Source organism: Labeo rohita, unplaced genomic scaffold (assembly GCF_022985175.1).
Source record: "Labeo rohita strain BAU-BD-2019 unplaced genomic scaffold, IGBB_LRoh.1.0 scaffold_1298, whole genome shotgun sequence".
Classification (NCBI taxonomy): Eukaryota; Metazoa; Chordata; class Actinopteri; order Cypriniformes; family Cyprinidae; genus Labeo; species Labeo rohita.
Genome location: NW_026127448.1, coordinates 1 through 22,718, shown reverse-complemented (window position 1 = coordinate 22,718; position 22,718 = coordinate 1). Strand labels below are relative to the sequence as shown.

Here is a 22,718-nt window from a genome sequence, read left to right as displayed (position 1 = left end):
CTGTTAAATCACTGATGGTCACTTTGTATTTTTAGGATGTCTTCAACCACTATCACTGTGGTTGTGCTTTACAAGGTAAGATCTTAAGTTTGTCTTCAGGGTAATGTCGTATTGAAATACACACACAAACAAAATTGTCTTAAAAGTTTTTATTGATATTAACAATGCCAGAAAAACTATACAAATCTCACAAAGGCATACATTTTTAATACAAAAAAGGGGAAAATAGAGAAACCTGAGATTTTTAATATATCACCTATTAACAATATCACCTAAACTTTGTTTAAATGTGTTAAACCAAGGCAGTGGGTGTGATCATTGAGCCTGAATTGCCCTCTTCTTTGTTTGACTCCTCCTCCACATCATCATAATCTGTTAATAATTACGAAATCTTAAATCAGGTCAAATGTTGTTATTGGGTGAATATTTTAAAAATGTAAAACATCTGGACAATATAAACTAAGGTAAAATAAAGGTGTTAAAAAAAAGTAACTTACCCAACAGGTTTCTCACATCTTCACTGACACTCGTCACATCATCATACTCCTCCTGAACTCCCTCTGATCAAGAATGACATAATAACATGTCATATCAGTTTATAAAACACTTTATTTAATTTAAAGGATCCCTTTTCCCTTAAGTGAATTGATTACACAGAACACATATCTGATACTTGTTACGTGTTTCCTGTGTGTTTTCTGGCCCTGTCTTAGTCAGCTTTCTCCAGTACATTACAATACTCATGTAAACATACAAAGGGTGATAAAAAAAGGGGTTCTGTGCATCTCACCTGTTACACCTTGAGAGCTTGGTCTAATGATGATGGCATCATCATAATTCTCTGGTGTGTTCACTACACATTCAAACGAAAAACAATATGATTCACAATATGATTCAAAATTAAATATAAGCCAAAAAAACATTAAAACAGTATTTTAAAATATTGTCTCCAACAATCTTGATTTTAAAGGAATATATATTTTTTAATTGATAAAAAAGTAAAACACCTTTTTTTAAATCAGAGTTCTGTCCACTTGTAATGGCATCATCATAGCTCTCAGGTGTGTCTTCTACAAATTCACACATTCATCACATTCAGAACAAAACTGAAATATCTATCTTTTAATTTAAAATTAGGTTATATGCCATTGTAGAATAACAGATTTCCTTCACCATCTCTTCTGCATCAACACAGAATATGTTTGGATACAAAACCAAAATATGTTGTTGCTGCAGGTGAGATTGAGAATTTATTAAACATTTGGAAATTAATTATGTGATCAATTAAAAAGGTCACTGACCTTTTAGGCCACTGCCATTGGTGACATCATCATAATATGCAGTCTTGAACTCTTTTGCTAAAAAGAGGAAAGCAAACTGTTAATATATAAGTAAACAGCAGTATTTGAATAATATTGAGTCATTGATCAAATACGTAACAGAATTTATTTATTTATTTAGGTGAATTGTTTGAAAAGGATTTGAGTGGAATGTGGAATAAATATGCACTTCATCTCTCTAACCTGAGAGAAACTCATCAGCATTTTCATACCCAGAATGCAGTTCTTCAGAGATGAGACTCCCTGTTAAAGGAGAGCAGAACAGACAGAAACATGTTCATCATTACAAACAGATTGAATCCTCATTTCCTTTGCATCATAAAGAAGACAAAACAGCACAAATATTAATTATTCACTTAAAAGCATTATAGGCAGAAATCCCTTTTTGTTGGGCCTGTTAGTAAACACACAAATCTATCCTCACATGAACCCATTCCTCACTGCCTTCCAGAAATAGACACACACACACACACACACACACACACACACACACACCTGCACCTACACTTAAAAATATATGAACACCTCCTTATGACAATCTAAAAATACTCACAGAAAGAGACACTCACTGACACACACACACACACACACACACACATAAACATGCAGCTGCAGCTCTGTGGTTTTCTGTCAGGAATTCTGTGGTTTGAAGCAGGAGGATTAACTGGACTAATAATAGATGAACATCAACTGTCTGACAGACTCTCTTATTAATGATATTAAATGAGATTGATGGCTCATGTCTCACCCCTCTGAGTGAAGTGATTGTGTCTGTGCTGAATCTCCTCATAAACGGCCTCAGATGTCATCCTGTGTCTCTTCTTAGAGAGAGCTGTGAGTGTAGACAGACAAACCTGCTGTCAGTTCACAACACATGACTGATCACACACTGAATAAGACACAATATGACAGTCTCTGGATCTCTCCTACCTCTCCTCATCACTCTGTTCTGCTGAATCAGTATAAGCAGTGGCACTAAGAGCAGTAAGAGCACAACTACCAGTACAGTCACAAGCTCTGGGGGGACGGAGAGAGACGCTGCAGAAGGAGTTTGTGGAGGAGAGACAGATGTTGCTGTGGCAGGAGTAGTGAACACAGACAAATCTGTAAAAACAGACACAAACACATTCAAGAGCATGAATGTTCTGAATATATCAATATTATACATTCTAAAATGGATAAATAATTAATACTCCTCAGTGTTTGCTGTGACCTGCACCGTTGAGTCCAGCGTGCACTTCGTGGGAGCAGTCAGTGTGGTTTTTCAGGGAGACAGGACAGTCCCACAGGTGAATCTCATTCCCTCTGCACTCGACTCTGGTGCTGGTGAAGAGGATTCAGTGAGACTCCAGGAGTCCAGCAGAACTCTCCTCCAGACCTGATGGATGAAAACGCCCCCCTCCCCCTCACACTGTCTCTCTCCAGACAACCGCACCAGACCATCATGAAGAGCCAGAGAAGAATCTGAGGAAAAGATGTGGCATTTTATTAAGATAATGCAAGGTAATTTACAGTATGTATTAAAATAATTTTTTCCATTAAAATCCTCTTACTAGTGCAGATGACTCCCAACATCTCATCTATGAGAACATTCAGCTCGACTCCATGAAGAGATGGAACATTCTGAGAGTTGTGTTTCATTCCCATCACATCAAATCAAATACATCAGCCCAGATGCCAATGTACCATTATGTTATGACTTTAATGTTAAGGCACATGACTAACTAATTCTAAATCCATAACCACAATGACATTACTTAATAAGTTAATAGTTCTGTGCCTCAACAAATAAAGTCATAACATAATGATACATTTGTAAATCATTAGCTAATGATAAATTAAAGCAGACCACTGGAAGTTAAAGTACATAGCTTTGACAACTGTGGTAATTAACATATGAATTTACATCATTAGTTAATATAATATGTTATTACGGAATTAATACATTATGACACATTTAACTAATAACAATTTATTCATCAATTAATCTATGAACCATATAGAATGTTCATTAGTTGCTGATGTAGTAATCATTAATAAATGGTTTAGTTCTTCATGAATTATACATTAACTCATGATTATCTGTGCATTAATTAAGCATGAATTAATGCATATTTGTGCACCCATATTGTAAAGTGCTACCATTTTATCAATAACCTTTAAAAAGTAACATGCAAGTAATACCATCAGATTTAATGGTACTTACAGGTTGGGCAAACTTAAAAAAAAAACAAAAAAAAGAAATAAGTACTTGAAATGGCGTTATTCAGATTTGCTTTAATCATAAAGGCAGTAGGCGTATAAATATATCCATAGAGGCGTATAAATATCCATACAGTCAGTAACCAAATACACTATAATTAAGGCCCAAGCACCAATGGTACAACTTTAACAAACTCCTCCTACATTTTTAATTGGATGATCAAATTCTGAAATGTTGTTTGATTAAGTATTTTTATCATATTTAGCAGAGTCTTTTTGGGTGAGACGTGTAATTTTTGCATTCCACAGTGTAATGCAACTGTAATTTTTAGGACGACAGCCACTGAATAACATTTATGCAAACATCTTATAAAAGATGATGTGCAGAAGTGTAGAAATACTTTATGATATGTTAATTAGAAATTATTATGTTAACAATGATTCTGTTGATGTAGATTTATGTTCATCTTGACCATATTTAAGTAGCATATTAAAAAAAAAAAAAAAAAAAAAAAAAAAAAAAAAAAAAAAACTAAAGTGTGACAGTGGCAGTGGGTGTGGCTAGTCATAGAGCCCCTCCCTCATCGTTCAACTCCTCCCCCACATCATCATAGTCTGTATTAAAAAAAGGCAAGAATTGTTTATGACTGCATCAGTATTTCAAACTGAGTTCATTTATTTTAAATCAGCAAATTACTAATAAAAAAATATGTAATATGTACTAATGAATAAGGTGTTTTATATAATGCTTTATATATTTAACAAATGCAAAAATGTTACCTAACAGGTTTCTCACATCTTCAGTGATACTCCATGCATCATCATACTCCTCCTGATCTCCCTCTTTACACATGTACAATAAAAATCATTTTAAATTTAATACACCTTGATCTTGTGTCATATCATAGATCCCTGTCCCCTCATGACAGACTGATAGATTACAACTGATATAGCCATTATGATTCATTAATGGTATAAACATGTTTGATATATCATTGAAACAAATAATTAAAAATTAACTTCTACCTGACTCACCTGTTACACTGTGAGAGCACTGTCCATTAATGATGACATCATCATAATCCTCTGTTGTGACCACTACACACACAGACACACACACACACACACACACACAACATTATAGGCTCTTAAATATAACAATAAGCTGATAAAACAGCATTTTATTATATCTGAGCTGGCCTTCACCTTAAAGGGGTCATCGGATGCCCATTTTCCACAAGTTGATATGATTCTTTAGGGTCTTAATGAAAAGTCTCTAATATACTTTGATTAAAAATTCTCAATGGTTTTGTAAAACAACACCCTTTTTACCTTGTCAAAATGAGCACAGCAAAAATCATCTCATTCTAAGGGGCTGTTCCTTTAAATGCAAATGAGCTCTGCTCACCCCGCCCCTCTCTTCTCTCGGTGTTGTTTACATTAGCCGCGTTTAGCCACTAATCTTCCTAACTACCACGTTATAAGGAAAGGTTATCGCAAAGATTCCTAAAAAAACCCTTATACTCACTTCTGCTGTAAGTGAAGCTGGATCACGAATGATTTGCGTGAACACAGACAGATATATGTAGATCGGGAGGCGCTTTCTCTTTACAAACAAACGTAATCTACTGCATCTTTAGCAGTTCAGATGACAGGAGTAAATGAGGACCACTATGTTCATAATTACATCCAGCAACACAACACCTCAATCGCTCAATCGGAAATATTCTTGTCTAACTTACATCCCTGCTCCAGCATCGAAACAAAGAGGGCGGACTGTGACCGCTGATTCAAGGTAAATCTGTGACAGCTGGTCTAAGGTAAAACGCTCACATCAATCAACTATCGTGGGAGCGGCATCTGTTGGTGTGACGCCACACCGACAGGCATCTGAGAATGGCTCGATTTGAAAAAAGGGGATATTATTTTTACAGATTAATTAAAAACCGCTGCATGGATTTTTATCATTATAGGGTAGATTTGTACATACACTGCCAACACACATTAATGTTCAAACAACATGAAAAAGTGAACTTAGCATCCGATGACCCCTTTAAAGAAATCATATAAAAATAAAATCACCTTTTTCAGTACCATAGTTTTGTCCACTGGTAATAACATCATAATATCCCTCTGGTGTGTGATCTACAAATTTAACATGAAACCAATGCTGAGGCACTTAAAACAAAACTGAATGTACTGTATATATTACTATGCACATTGCAGAATTACAGACAGAGAAATACAACTTAAGTACAGAAGAGCATCAGCACCTGTCTCACAGTCTGGTATTCGTCCACCAGTGCAGATATCCTCATATATTGCTGGTGTGATCTCATTCACCCTATCTTCTAAATCCAAACAAACACATATGTGAGTGTGTGTCATACATTTCCTAAAAAGTTGTGAATTTCACAGTTTGCATTTATTTAATTCATTTACTGTGTTTGCAAATCATGTCTCTAACCTGTGAGAAGCTCAGCAACATCTTCAGAGATGAGACTCCCTGTTAAAGGTGAAAAGAACAGTCAGAAACATGTTCATCATTACTAATAGACTGACAAACCCTTCTCTCATTATGCCTCACCTCTACGAGTAAATTGATTGTGCCTGTGATAAATTTCCTCATAAACTGGCTCAGTCTGAGACCGAGTCCTTTGAAGTCCAGTGTACCAGTCAGCGAGAGCTGTGAGTGTAGACAGACAAACCTGCTGTCAGTTCACAACACATGACTGATCACACACTGAATAAGACACAATATGACAGTCTCTGGATCTCTCCTACCTCTCCTCATCACTCTGTTCTGCTGAATCAGTATAAGCAGTGGCACTAAGAGCAGTAAGAGCACAACTACCAGTACAATCACAAGCACTGAGGGGATGGAGAGAGTTTGTGGAGTGACTGATGTTGAGCACACTGGAAGAGAAACTGTAGGAGAAGCTGATGTTGTTGTGGCAGGAGTAGTGGACACTGGCAACACACAACACACAAACACATTTAAAATCATGATTATTATAAAATGATCTAAAATAAATATTATTTGTCAGTATTTTACTGTGACCTGCACAGGTGAGTCCAGCATGTTCTTTGTGGGAGCAGTCAGTGTGGTTTTTCAGGGAGAGAGGACAGTCCCACAGGTGAATCTCATTCCCTCTGCACTCGACTTTGTTCAGCCACACAACACCTTCACCAGCACCAAAGACTGAATTCCCATCAGCCCTCAGTGCTGCTCCACAACCCAGCTGCCTGCAGACCACCTGAGCATCGCTGATGTCCCACTGATCATCACAGACTGAGCCCCACACAGCGTTATGATACACCTCCAGCCTCCCAGAGCACCGGCCCTCCCCTCCACTCAGTCTGAGAGGAACATGATCTAAAAAACACACACTTCAGCCAGCACTGAGCAGCTTCAGCACAACATTTACAACAAAGTTTAAAGTTGTGATAATAATAAACTGATAATAAACATACTTGAACACTGTCTCTGGTGAGGAGATGGTGAGGTAGAACATGTCAGAAGACTCTGAGGAGACTCACGTGTTTGATCCTCTGAGATTAAAACATGTTTAAAATTAAATTTACCACTGAATAGAAAAAAGTAATTAAAAGACTAAAAATAACAATATTTAAACAAATCATTACAATTTCAAACCATCTTAAATCAGTTAAATATCATCCCACCTGAGCAGGTGATGTTGGCCACTTCATTATCACAGTCATTTTGTCCCCAGGGTGATGATGGACACTGCCAAAAGTGGAATCATGTCGTCGACATTTAAGGTTATCAAGCCAATTATGAGACTTCAGTCCCTCTGAATAAATGGGTTCACTGGCAGATCTTCCACAGTTCAGCTCTTGACAGATCAGACTCGCTGTGTCTCTGTCCATCTGGTTGTAACACACATTACCCCAGGATCCATTGTAGAAAACCTCCACATTCCCTTTACAGCCCTCAGTTAATCTGATCTCTTTAAACTCTAGATGGAAAAGAATGAGAAATTACCTCAGCTCAGTTTTAATTAGTGATGTGAATCATACATTTTACGATTCTGATTCCTCCTAACGATTACAGCTTCTTAATTGTTCCATTAATGATTATTTTATATATAAAAACGACACTAAACCAATTTAAAAATGCCTAACTTTTTAATATATATAAAATACTAATATTGATCAAATGCATATCTTTAGCTGCACTTTGTCATATAAATATCCAGTCTGTACTTCCCTTACGAAAAAGAAGTTTATTCAAGTGTGCTATTAGTATACTTCTTTTAAACTAAAAATAGGAAAGTATACTTCCAGTCTACTTTTTATGTACATCTCAGAAATGTGCTTTATATACTTATCAGAAATATACTTAAAATCACATTTAAGTATACTTGATTTATACTTAGAAAAAGTATTTAAGCTATACTTGTGCTCTGAGAATCCGTGTTTTCATTGTTATACATGAGAGATGCTATTACACATCTTCTGTACAAAGTTTCCAAAACACAAGCGAAGAAGAAACCAAAACAGATGCTTCCACACTGTAAAAAATGCAAATACATATTTTCCATTTTACAAAACATTTTGTCTCAAATACTAAAAAATGTTATTTTTTAAACTAAAAACCTTTGTCAGACCACAACACAAATGTTGTCCCAACCAGTCAAACACAGTTGTCTGAGCAAAGAATTTCATATTGTTGAAATTAAGGCTTTGTAAGTTCCCACCATGCATTGCAGCATGAATAAATTATCCAGTTACTGTTATAGGATTATTGTTTTGCTGTTTGCTGACTTCATTTCAACTTTTTTTGTTGTTATTTTGTCATTATTGTTAGTTATTTGTTGTACTGTGACGTACAGATCTAATCTTTTTAATATTTCCTGATTGCCACCGTTCTTGAGGTTTGTGTATCTAGTTTTGAGGCCTAGATACTTTTAACTACTTATATCCATTTCCTGGATATCTTAATTTTGTAAAATGCTTTACAAACAAAGACAACATTGTCTACATATTAGAATAAGTTATTCATAATGTTTTGTGTGTTCAGATATTCATATAAAACATATACAAATTAATACCTAAATAGGGACATAGTAGTATACTTAATGTATGATATAAAGTTCACTTAAATAAAGCTTACGAGCATACTTACAGTATAAAACTACTGATCTTGTAGTTTACTGAGACTATACTTCAAAGTGTACTAAAATGCATAAAAAAGTATATAATTAGTAAACTATCAGTATACCTATTGGTTCACTTTAGTATACTTGCAGTACAAACTGAAAACATAGATGTTAGTTGTGTACTCAAAGTTTACTACTGTTATACTTAAAGTATACTTAAAAGTATACTAGAAAGTGGGCCAATTTAGTCCCAAGGAGTATTAAAGTAGTACACTGAAAAGTATACTACTAGTATACTGATATTTGTATACTTACTATATAAAGTATACTTAAAAATATACTTGAACTTTACTTAAGTATACTTAATAAAATAAACTTGAAGTACACTTCTCTTTGGTAAGGGTTACACTGATTTAACTCTCAAAGTTAGCTGTAAGCTGTATGTCTTTGATTCACTAAAAAGAACAAACTCATTAGAGATTATTTTGGGAAATTGGGCTACATTGAGCATGTGTGTTTTGTGCTGGAGATTCAGCAGTGTCATTTTGCAGCCTGAATGAGTGACTAAAAGTTTAAATTAAATTATTATTTACATTATTATTTACCTGAGCACACGACTCCTACATCCTTCGTGTGATTACAGTCATGTTTTCCCCAGCCTGAAGAAGAGCAGCTCCACAGGGACGTCTCATTCCCCTCACACTCCACCTCATCCAGCCATATGGGTCCAGAACCAGGACCAAACCAGGCTGGTACCTGCTGGTTACTGAGGGCCACTCCACACTGCAGCTGTCTGCACACCACATGGGCATCTTTAATATCCCAGGAGTCATCACACACTGTCCCCCATGAGCCGCTGTGAAAAACCTCCAGCCTCCCTGCACAGTCTCCCCCCAGAACCCACCAGCCTGATGGACCCACGACCTGATATTTAGAGAAAGAAAAACAGTGCTTGTACATGTACATTATTGATCAATTACAACTAAAGAATCTCCACAGATATTAATTTTCTCACCAAAGTTTGTGATTGACAGCTTTTGTGTGGAGCTGCAGTTGAGAGTTTGTGAAAAGCTGCAGTTCCTCAGATGAGCTTCACTCTCTAGAGAGAGTATTTATTTGTCATTCAATATTTATTTAAAATACATTACATTGTTTAAATGTGTAGTTTTATTCTGAAACCCATGACTTCATTGTTGGTGAATTCACTCACTAGTGCAGATGACTCCAACATCTCGTCTATGAGAACATTCAGCTCGACTCCAGGAAGAGATGGAACATTCTGAGAGTTTTGTTTCATTCCCATCACAATCAAACACATCAGCCCAGATTTCACCACTTCCCTCTCCAAACCAGTCTGACCCCACAAGAGACACAGCAATCCCACATTTCAGCTGTCTACAGAGGACACTGGCAGCTCTCATATCCCAGCATGCATCACACACTGTGCCCCATTCACCAAGATACTGAAGCTCCACTCTTCCAGAACAAGAGTCTGAACCATTTATCAGTCTGAGATCAGTGTAACCTGGACAAACAAGTGTCAGCTTAAACAGCGTGAAACTACAAGTCAAGACGCAACAGCAGTATATTACATATGTATGCAGTTTATCTAAAGAGATGCTAAATGTTAATACTCAACCAGAACAGATCACTCCCACATCATTGTTATGGGAACAATTGTGCATCTGTGAAGACGATTGTGGACAGATGTGTATCTGAGATTCATTTCCTCTGAACTGAATATTCTCTGACCAAACACGGCCTTTCCCTTTGCCAAAAGCAGCTGCTCCCAGCACCTGTACAGGAGCCCCACAGTCCAGCTCTCTACACACAACCTCTGCATCCTGCTGCTCAAAGGCAGCGTCACACACTGAACCCCATATGTTCCCATAAATCACCTCAACTCTACCAGAGCACAGGTGAAACCCGTCTACAAGTCGAAGTCCATTTCCTGAGTTGTTGAAATACAAAGACATATTATTAATTAAACATCTCTACTCACCTGAAACACTAGAGAAAACTTATTAAACTTTGACATTTTGTATTTCATTTATTCAGTGTCAGTAATCTGCAATAATTTTGTGTAATTCTGTAACCTTCATTAAAATAACATAAATCAGATGAAATCAGACTGAGAATAAAAAAAAAAACATGACATTTAATATTGATTCTCTTCATAGTTTATTGTAATAAAATAAGGAATGAGGATGAATATTATGATCAAAACAATTAAACAGATTTCCTGTTTCATAAAATTGACATTGATGCAATTTGTCCACACCAACATATAGAAATGTATTTTATTGTTTGAGTGTGAATTATGAAAGAGAGCGATAAAATAACAGGATAGATTTGGAGCAGCTTACCTGAACAGACGACACCAGCATCGTAATCATGTTTACAGTATCGCTGTGTATTCCAGCTGTTTGAACTACAGTCTTTCAGTGCAGTCTCTGATCCACTACATTCTACAAAACCCATTGAAATCGGTCCTGATCCTTGTCCAAAGTGAGCATCATATGTTGCCTTTACAGCCGTTCCACAGTCCAGCTCTCTACACACCACTGCAGCATCAGCAATATCCCACCAATAATGACACACTGTTCCCCACTGACCATCATTAAAAACCTCCACTCGACCAGCACAGGGATTATTGCCATTCACCAACCTCACACTCACACTGTCTACACATGAGAGAGAGGAGACCATTAGTGAACATACCAAACATAGTATGTAGTAAAGTGTAAAATTACTTGAAAATTATTTCAGCTCATTTGAAAGAATAGATTAACTACTGATCCTGATTATGTACCTACCAGAGGTGATGAGTTTTGCCATATAACACAGAAACATCAGCATCAGACAGCTGTCCATCTTCTCCATTTGACTGACACACAATATTTCATCAACTCAGAGCACAGCACAAGTTTCTCGTCTGCTCCCTCAAACACACTGAAGAAACTGGCTCCTGTCAGCCCCCTAAAGAGAGAGAGAGACTCACAGCTGCCAATGACACTCACTGTTACCTTATTAGACACAACAGAGGAAATCATCAAACACAATCAGTGACAAATCAGAAAGCAGCATTTTTATTTGCTCCATATATATCAATAAAGTGTCAGCGCTGATGAGCGGGACTCCTCCTCCAGCGTGAAGAGACACTTCACTGAGGACAGACTCGTGTCAGTCATAAGTCAGTGTGGAGATAAAGTCACACTAAACTTAAAGCAGATTGATACAGAAACACTGCAGCTTATATTCAGCATCAAAGCCTGAACCTGAACACAGCAGATACAAGCACTGATGACTGACTGCTCACATCAGACACTTACTAAAACTTTACTTCACACAGAAAGTAAGTTGATATTTGCTATAGATATTTAAATTATAATAAACTGAACATTTAAAGTTATTTTTGGAACAATGTGCATAACATTAAACTGAATTTTCCTACACAGTTGTAATGTACAAAAGTACAATGAACAGTATGTTACTACATTTTAAAATGAACTGGACTGTTTGTGTACAACAAAAAATACCTATTCAGATAAGATTTGTAAATATACATAGGTTTCTATTCCAAATACAGGCCCGTAGCCAGGGGGGGGTTCGGGTGGTTCGAACGACCCACCCCATCCAGCCAAAGGTCCACAATTTATGTACTTTTTTTTTTTTTTTTTTAATCAACAAGTGTTCTTTTAAATAACGAACTTTTAAAGCCATAAAAAGTATTAAATACTAGGGATGCACCGAAACGTATCGGCCGAAATGCTTGCGCGTTTTGTCAGTAAAGCCGGTTCTGTAATCAGCGGTAAATGCCATCAGGTGCGTGATTTCACGTTGAGCCGTATATACTACACACAGCCGTTGTTCACTGACGAGCTGCGCAAATCCATGTTCATTATCAGTGTGAATTTGCGCAGCTCGTCAGTGAACTACGGCTGTGTGTAGTATATACGGCTCAACGTGAAATCACGCACCTGATGGCATTTACCGCTGATTACAGAACCGGCTTTACTGACAAAACGCGCAAGCATTTCGGCCGATACGTTTCGGTGCATCCCTATTAAATACTTTAATTAGTATAAGAAAAGTCTAAATTATAATTTCAAGAGGTCTTAAATTTGGAAAGACAAAAATCGCGTTATGGATTAAATGTGCTAGTCGTTTGAAGAGCGCGTTATCCGCTCGGATCACAGTTCACACAGCAGCGGAGCGTTTACTAGAGCAGATGCGTTTACTCGCGAGCACTAAACAGTGCTGTGAGATCCAGAGTGAAGCGCTTGAATTCGGTGAAGAACACAATGACATGGCGATTTAAACAGATGAAACAGCGCTGACAAACAGGAGAAACACTGTGCGCAACCATAGTCAGAATAATTTAATATAATGGATTATTTTTACTGTAACACTGACTGCACTATGGTATTGCGGCAGAATTGTGGTACATATCGAACTGTGTTATATTATTATGTATACATGTATTAAATCTATTAAAGAATGGAATGGAAGGTAATGGAATATAATTACAGTATTTTGTGATTAATAGCGTTTGTGCATTTATACTAAGACCACTGTTCTTCATACAAATACCTAGAAGCCATGTAGTTCATTTTTATACCATGGTATTGAGGTGAATAATTATTTTTAATAATTTCATCATATAAAAATAAGCTTGTTACAATTTTTACAGATGTTACTGTTTTTGATAATGAACATTATCTGAGCTGTAAATCAGGATATCAGTTTAGACATCTTGCTTATTCCATATTAATAATTCTATTTCTGCAGGTCTTTAAAAAAAGTAACAAAAAGCCTTAAATTTGATTTAAAAAAAACGCTGCATAAAATTCCTTTTTTGATATATGTATTTTGAAGAGGAAAGACTGCATAGGGCTCAGAGGTTGAAACGGGCCCAGAATGAGGGCTCAGAAAACTCAGTGGAGGGTGTAGCATGGGTCAAGGAAGAACACAGTATATTCTCACCAGGGGCAGTTCTAGAACCTTTTTTTCAGACTGTCATCAACTTTTTTGTTTGTTCAATTTGCACAATGAACATGGGTTGGATCTCTTAATTTTGAGTTCTTAAAGTACACCAAATTAATGAATTTCACTTTAAAATGTATAAAATTTTCTCCTGGGGGGGCATGCCCCCAGACCCCCCTAGAGGGACACACATCCACCCACCATCTATGCGTGAGTATAAAGAATGTGTTCATTTATTTAACTAACTTACTGCTTTAGGTATTTGTGTATATTTACTGAACAAGGCGATATAATATATTCATCTGGTATTATATGAAAGATATTTGTAGCTGTAGATGTGTGTTTAGCACTGTAATGTGTAATTCATCCAGCAGATGGCAGCAAAACACTTATTGTAAAGAGGAGCAGACAAGAGTCTTGTCCTTGTGTCACCACATGAGGGAGATTCTCACTGTTAAACATTTTTTTTTTTTTTCTGGATAGAAATTGTTCATTTCCTTTTAAGTTACCACACAAAACTTTTTTTTTTTTTGTTTTTTGTTCTTCATGTTTTTTTTTTCCCCAACGGTCCACAAATAAATTCCACAAATAAATTACCAGTGTAATTTACAACAATATAAACATGATTTTACTTTCTTTCTCTTTCTTTCTTTTCTTTTTCTTTGTTTCGCCTAATTTAGTACAATCCAGTTTGTTCAAAAAATGTTAGACTAAAGACTACAGATATTGATTCTGAAGTGCACAATAGTAATAAACATGTAATTTAAAGCATATTATTCAACATCTGCCTTAATCTTAATCTATATTTGATAATCCTTAATTCTGTTATATGCATTTTATGTTAAATTGTCATACAAGTACTACACAATCTTACATTTCAGACTCTTGGAAACTAGAAAGTTTTACTGTCAAATAATTCAAATAATAATTTATCATGTACAGACCAACACCAAATGTATTGCAGTCAAACTTTTAATCAAGTCCAATTTAATCAAATGGAGTATAATGTATAAACAATTGTAATGAAGTTTAGAAGAAAAATACACCCAGTATATAATGCACACGGTATATAATATAAACACTTTAAAAAATACATTATGAATTTAATGGACTTTAGGCAACACACTTCAGTTGAAATTAAAGTCAGTTATTTTACACATGCTTTAGTATATTAATCAATACATCAACATAACTATATCTCTTTAAAGCATGACAAAAACAGTGATTTAAAATGTAAGTTTAAGTAAAACGTAATTAAACATTATTACAAAGCACATTTTTAAAACTTAAAGTGTTTAAAAACAAAGTGAGTTAAGAAAGTCACGAGAGTGTACTGTCTTTAGTTAATCTTTAATTTCATGCATTATTTAAGTGCACATTCAATAAAATTAAGCACACCTCTTTTTCACAAGGGTAGAAGGGATATAAACCTATAAACATACCTGCTTTAGCATCTGTCCTGTGGGGAAGGGTCTCAGGTTTGTGTATCAGTCAATCTTCACTGTCCCCAATCACAGATTTGAGTCACATGTTCTCCATTTCACTTCAGCCAGTTATGAACTGACTCAACACCAGACCTTCAACAGTTCAGCTCATGACAGATCAGATTCAATGTGTCATTAAAATATAACCAAAATAAAAATAAAGTACAAATGTTCTAAAAATGCTTACTTGTTCATCTGTAGCCTCAAAACATTAAAATACTGCCACATCTTTGGGATGTTTCATGATTAAAAACAACATATTCTGCACATTTGGATGTTTGGACGTTTAAATATGTAAAATACAAAACAACTTTGCCACATTGCAATGAATTAACTGAATGGCAAATTTAACTGTCCACACACAAATCACATCGCCAGTGATGCGCAAACTACTACATTACTAACTGAATTTAAACATCGAAATTATTTAATTATTAAAAAAAAAAAAAATACTTGTAAGTTTTTTATTAAAAATGTCAACTTTTTGTCATATTATATTATATATGCATAAATGGTATGTTAATACATTATAAAATGAACTGAACTAAGACAAGTTTGTAAATAAACATTGGTTTATATTTTAAAGATATGGCTTTGGCATCATATAAAGACATTTGTAGCTGTGTGTTTATGTGTTTGTTTGTGTGTTTGCATAATTCATCCAGCAGATGGCAGCAAAACACTTCTTATTGTAAAGAGGAGCAGACAAGAGTCTTGTCCTTGTGTCACCACATGAGGGAGCCTCACACTGTTACACATTTTTCTGGAGGCAAATTGTTCATTTCTTTCTAACAGCTACATAATGGCTACATTTCTCATTTATTTCATGTAAAGCTCATTTCACAGCATACTAATTTTACTCTATATCTGCTGCACAGATATATTTTAATACACAGAGTGACCGAATAATGTAAATACACACTGCAGTCAGACTAAGTGTTTATTAAAATGTCTGACATTAAATCAAATGTGGTCATTAAAATTATATTGTTTCTTAATATGAAAGACCCTCAGCCTTCAGCTCATCAGGTGGAGGCTCTGAAGAAATAATAGCCCAATCTCAACCTGCAATCTCAAATATTTAAACTAAATGCAAATAATCGGCCACAAAATTAGACTAAAAATGGTTTAAAGTCATTTAAGTTGAAGTGCACCATCACACAGTAAACTGTGCAGCTGGGAAGTGTGTTTAAATTTGTGTGTGATTTTTTAATCACATTTTACATAATGTGTGCAATAAATCTTTGCCATCTATTTTTGTTGTTATTTTTATTGTAAATAAATTTGGCTGTGTTGGGCACTGTTATACTTTACACCTATGTTATGCATTTATTTATTTAGATTTGTTTGTCATTATATTTATGTAGATAAGGCTGTCAAAATGCTGTCTAAAAAGATTTTTGCTTTCCACTAATTGCTCTTTTAAAAAAAAAGGTTAAAAGACTGAATGAATAATATAATATGTTTATTTGTTCATTAGGTAAAAAGCAACAATATCAGTATAAAAATAATCTGAATACCAAAATACAAATTGTTGTTACCAATTTTTTGCAAAGCATGCAGTTTTTCATAGAAAAGGCACTGATGCATTAGTAGCAATATAACAAACTTCCAGTAGCTCCAGTAATTGTAATGTGACTTTGTGAACAAAGATATAGTGGGTGTGGTCATTGAGTCATATGGCCCCTCCCTCTTTAGTTGACATCTGCCCCACATCATCATAGTCTGTTTTAAAAAACTAAATTAATAAATAAACAAAAATTTCACTTTTTTGTGTGTGTACTTATTTATTTTGCTAGATTTAGTTTGAATGAACAACAAAAATATGTAGTTGTAAAGTAAACCTATATGTGACAATAACCCATCTAATTTTTCTTTACTGCTGATCTTCACATGATTCTGATTTCCTTCTGATACACATGTAAAACAAAACCTCACATTGTAATTTGTAATATAGCTGTGTTATGTCATAGACATCTCATGACTGACTGAGAGATTAAACCTATTAGATTAAACCTGATAAAAACATGAGAATTCATGACAGAAATGCATATTTAATATAATATGAGTCACACTTTTTTGTTTAAACAACTGTGATGTTGTGTTCTGTCAAATGTTTGAAATCATTTTTGTGTAGAAATATTCCCAAAAACTCTGACAGAGCATTCTCTGTATGATATATGACAGTTATCACATTTCTAAATATTTAATTACATTCATTAAGCAACAGAATTTAAATGACATTGAGTTTGACCTTAAATCACACAAACACTGAAAGCATCACAGCAGCAGGATGAAGGCTGTCCAAATTCAAAGGCTCCTTCAAGTGCCACAAGGGATACAAATGGATCCAGATTATCCCAAGATTCATTGCATGGCAGTAACAACAGGGATTTTTGAGAAAAAATAGGTTTCAGTTAGTTAGCGTTTTTTCAAATAGCTTTTAGATAGTTTATACTTTTAATTATGTAATATATTAAAATCGATCACAGTGAATCAATTTAGACAGACTGTAAACCATGTTTTGTTTTCAGACAGTTAAAAATAATTATTTTGCATAGTAAAATTTGGTTTTGATCTTGATCTTGTGTTTTTTTCCTATGCCATGTCAAGTTAAAAATTTAACCTTTTTTTTTTTTTTTTTTTTTTTTTTTTTTTTAAACTGCAATGCATTCTGTGTGAACAACCCATTTATCCAGCTTTTTGTATATCAGGGTTAATTCTCAAATTTCAACAAGAGATAATCATCAGATTGAGCTCACCAAACAGCTCAGACTTTCCACGACTCGACAAATGCAGATCACACATATTCACTTCATGGAAACAAATGAAGACTAATGGAAACAGACACTGACAGAGAGAAACGCTGATCTAACAAAACCCGACAAGCATGTCTGATGCTGTTGGTTGGCATCTGTCAGTGCAGTTTAAACTATAGTCTTAGTTAGGGTTAGGGTTTTGTGGTTGGTCTTTATTATTGCACCTGTTGAACAGTCAGAAGGTTTCAATAAACCGCCACTGATTAAAAGTGCTAATGCAATCATCATATTTTAACTTCTTTAAAAAGAAATTGTGTTTGGGGAACAAAGTTAGCTTTTTATCTCTTTAAACTCTACAAATGCACTTCCTGCTTATCACTCTCTAAAACCACACAGGAAGAGACATTCACTGACACACATAAACATGCAGCGTTGTGGTTTTGGAGTCTGATAAACTATCATCTACAAATTCATCTGATTACATGTTAATAACCCAGAAAAATAAACAGTTACACTCATCTGACATTCTCAGTGGAGAGACTTATTTAAATAGAAGACTTAATATGATTAAAATTAATTAGGTAGATGTGAAGGTTAGAAAAAGCCTTAATTCTACAGTGGATCAGATCTGTCCCAAAATTTTGTAATTCAAACTTTATGAGCTGTTTACTTTGCTGTTGATGGCTTACTTTTTCTCGGGTGTTTTTTTATTTCTAAACACATAAATTGTAATATAGTTACAGCTTTTAACATTCTTCCATGATGCCTCACCCCTCAGAGTGATGTTGTCTGTGATGAATGTCATGATAAACAGCTTCTGTGTCCTTTGTAGTCCTGTATACCAGTCAGAAAAAGCTGTGAGTGTAGACAGACAAACCTGACAGACATCAGCTTAGGAGAGAGATCCATGAACTGAACTAACGAGCTGATGATCTCAATCAGGTGTGTTAAATAAGGGAGACATGCAAAATGTGCAGAGCAGGGGTCACCCAGGACCAGGATTGAACCATTGACTTAAGCCGGATTCACACTAGATCAGGGGTGCTCAACCCTGGTCCTGGAGATCGACTTTCCTGCAGAGTTCAGCTCCAACCCTGACCAAATACACCTGAACCAGCTAATTAGGATCTCAAGGAGCACTTGATAATTACAGACAGGTGTGTTTGATTAGGGTTGGAACTAAACTCTGCAGGAAAGTCGATCTCCAGGAACAGGTTTGGGCACCCCTGCACTAGAGGAATTTTAGTCCGATTTCCCCTCCTAAGAATTGGAGCAAAAATCTTGTGGAGCTGATGTTCAGCACAGATGATTATCTGGTAATGTGAGGTGTTCACAGATCGAATCTTGCACCTCCCAATCTGCTCGCACACAAATCGGGGCCACCCCGATTAATATCAAACATGTTTGATATTTAGGATTTTAAATTGGGATGATGGCGGCCACATGACTGCATCAGTACTTTAACTACAGCTAGTGTGCACCCTCAAAGCAGCTGCTGTATGGTCTGTTGGATAGTGGCGATGGAGGAACCTGCTTCTTGAGTTTATGTAGTAACACTGTCTGTATAATGTGTCAAAAATGTACCACAACTGTAAGGAGAAAGAGAAGCTCTGGGGTGAAATTGTTCCAGTTTTGAACATACTGGGTAAGTGCAGAAAGCTGCTAACATATGCAGGGGCGTCGTAGTTGGGTGAAAAGTGGGACTAAATTACCAGGGCCCCAAATGGGGGGAGGGCCCCTGAGGAGTGAAATTTTATTTTCCTTTATTTTAGATTAGTAGTAAGGTTAGTTAGGTAGTTGTGAACCTCGAGCTTACGGGGGCCCATGGCCACTGCTTGTGCATAGGGCCCAGAATTTGGTGCTACGCCCCTGAACATATGTAATCATTAGTTGCTGAAATGACGATCTGTTGCATGAGATCACATGAGGCGATCCCTCCGGCATGATAATCATAATAATATCTTGTAGTGTGTGATGCGCCACGATTTTCAAATCGGGAAAAATGCATGGAATAAAGAAAAAATATATATTGTTGTGCCTTTTGATGTCAAAATCAGAATGCAAATAATTATTTATAGAATACTGTAGTCAAAGACGCCATTTGAAGACGTTTAAACGGACATACTATGGATGAAAACTGCTGATTACTCTACTTTTAAATCATAAATTTGATTTAAACAATAGGTCTACATCATATTCACATTTGCTGTTCATAGGGGACGTATTGTATTAGCCCTACAGTTACAACGTGAAATATTATTTAAACCTATTACTATTAACATTTTACATAATATTTTTTTTTTTATCTCACAAATGCAAGTTTATATCTCCTAATTCGGACTTTATAACTCGATTTAACAAAACTACTGAGATTGTTCATTCTGAGGGGAAAAAAGCAAGAAGTGTGGGATGTAAACTCTAAGCCGAGGGGAAAAGGGAGAATGACGAGTTGTTTTTCCTCTAGAGTTGTGAAATATAAATTCGGAATTGCGAAAATAAAGTCAGAATTTTGAAATATAAAATCAAATTTTCCTTTTTTTATTCCATGGCTCTGTAGACTGCCACTTGAACCGTCTACAAAAAACCTCATCCCTGTTTCGGATCTGTAAGACTATCCCACTATCTAACGTCAATTTCGTTAAATAACAGTGCTTATCGCTGTGTGACAAACTCTTGTAATATGCGAATAACATTTTGAAAATGACATCTAATTAATATAATCTATACTCGTTTTAAATCTAAGTGTTTTGTACCGTATCCGTGTAATTCTCTAGCCGTAAAGACGATCTCTCCCGGGTTTTCTGCAACCATGCTGCGCGCGCATCCTGAATTTTTAATTGGTTTACAGTGATGGCCGAGATTTATTTCGGTGTCTGGCGGAGACTAATTTGACCGTGAATTTAGGCAAATGTAACTTTGCATGGGCAACGGTTTTTTACTTGGGGAAAGGAGGTGGATAGAGAATTTCCCTTGTACTGAAAAAGAGCTCATGAGGTTTATCGGGATGGTCAGTTACTATCGCAGTTTTTGCCCCAATTTTCCATCGGTCATTTGTCCATTGACTAATCTTTTAAAGAACTCCGCTAAGTTTGAGTGGACCCCACAATGTCAAAGGGCATTTGAGACAATGAACTTGCTGTTGACGGCGGCTCCTGTATTAGCAGCGCCCCAAAGTGGTCGCAAGTCAAGCGGGTGCAGGAGCGGTTCTTCTCCAGACTCAGTCTGGTGGTATTATTCACCCAAGCTGTTTGTCAAGTTGAATTCCTATCTTATGAATTATTCTGTTATTGAGAATGATTTTTTTAAGGGGGGGTGTGTGTTAGGACTGAGTTGTGTTGGTTTGGGTGTTTTAGTTTCTCTGTTGCAGGTTGTGAGACTTATTTAAACATGTGGTGAGTTCGTCGGCATCGCTGTTCCATTGTTGCTTGGGCAGTTTGACAGAGCTGCGCTTCAATTTTGTAGCATTATGTTTGTTTTGCATCCATTCACAAGCACTGACCACAGTTCATTGTGCATCTATTCACTTGCATTTCATATTAATTGAACCTACTGGTACTGCTGTTCTGTGTTATGTTATTTTTATTATTTTATCTTATTTTTTTTGTAATAAATATTGTGTTTGAAGCTATTCCGCCATGTAGTCTCCCTTAATGTTACATCTCTGAGCCAGATATAACACTGGATCTCCTACCTACCTCTCCTCATCACTCTCTTTTGCTGAATCAGTATAAGCAGTGACACTAAGAGCAGTAAGAGCACAACTACCAGTACAATCACAAGCACTGGGGGGACGGAGAGAGATGCTGCTGGAGGAGTTTGTGGAGGAGAGACTGATGTTGAGCGCACTGGAGGAGAAGCTGATGTTGTTGTGGCAGGAGCAGTAAATTCTGACAAATCTGTAATTATAAAAACAAAATAAATATTTTCAGCTCTAAATGCTCAAATAAATATTATTCCTCAGTGTTTGCTTTGACCTGCACAGGTGAGTCCAGCACGCTCTTTGTTGGAGCAGTCAGTGTGGTTATTCAGGGAGAGAGGACAGTCCCACAGGTGAATCTCATTCCCGTTGCACTCGACTTTGTTCATCCACACAACACCTTCACCAGCACCAAAGACTGAATTCCCATCAGCCCTCAGTGCTGCTCCACAACCCAGCTGCCTGCAGACCACCTGAGCATCACTGATGTCCCACTGATCATCACAGACTGAGCCCCACACAGCGTTATGATACACCTCCAGCCTCCCAGAGCACCGGCCCTCCCCTCCACTCAGTCTGAGAGGAACATGATCTACAACACACACATCAATCAGCACAGACCGGCTTCAACACAACATTTGCAATAAAACACACTAAAACTGAACCAAGATGGCTTTAGATGTATGATTACACTTCTTGTTTGAATGCACATCTATCACATTTATCATAGAAAATAAGGCAAACATTAATTAAATTGTATTTTTTTTTTTTTTTTTTTTCTTTTTTTTGTCAAAAACTTACTTGAACACCGTTTCTGTTGAGGAGTTGGTGAGACAAAACATTTCAAATGACTCCGAGGAGATTCTGGATTTTCCTCCTCTGAAATTAAAACATGATACAATTAGGGGACATCAAGATATTTTCATATCAGATTAACAGTCTCCTCAATGAGAAAAAAATAATTTAAGCCTCGTAAATCAGCTGTTTACTTTTTAAGAAATATTAGTTTACTCACATTAGATATAAACATTGTGTTAAACATCATTTAAATATCATCTCACTTGAGCAAATGATTTTGGCCACTTCATTATCACAGTCATTCTGTCCCCATGGTGAAGATGGACACT

At 36.1% G+C, this 22,718-nt stretch overlaps 1 protein-coding gene, 1 long non-coding RNA gene and 1 pseudogene across 2 annotated transcripts; all 3 read right to left on the bottom strand.

Moving 5' to 3' along the window:
* Positions 1-147: 147 nt before the first annotated feature.
* LOC127158002 (scavenger receptor cysteine-rich domain-containing group B protein-like) lies at positions 148-11,975 on the bottom strand (annotated as a pseudogene).
* LOC127158003 (uncharacterized) lies at positions 4,055-4,642 on the bottom strand. The gene is made up of 3 exons (XR_007826038.1): positions 4,578-4,642; positions 4,323-4,385; positions 4,055-4,157 (listed from the first exon to the last, which is right to left on the bottom strand). It is a non-coding gene; the product is annotated as an uncharacterized LOC127158003 (long non-coding RNA).
* An 8,502-nt stretch (positions 11,976-20,477) lies between the features above and the next one.
* Positions 20,478-22,713, bottom strand: LOC127158001 (scavenger receptor cysteine-rich type 1 protein M130-like; the record flags this gene model as incomplete). The annotated part of the gene is made up of 4 exons (XM_051101162.1): positions 20,478-21,790; positions 21,869-22,183; positions 22,393-22,470; positions 22,653-22,713. Coding segments are annotated over 4 exons (663 nt in total), but the record flags the coding sequence as incomplete, so codon positions are not given.
* Between the last annotated feature and the right edge of the window lie 5 nt (positions 22,714-22,718).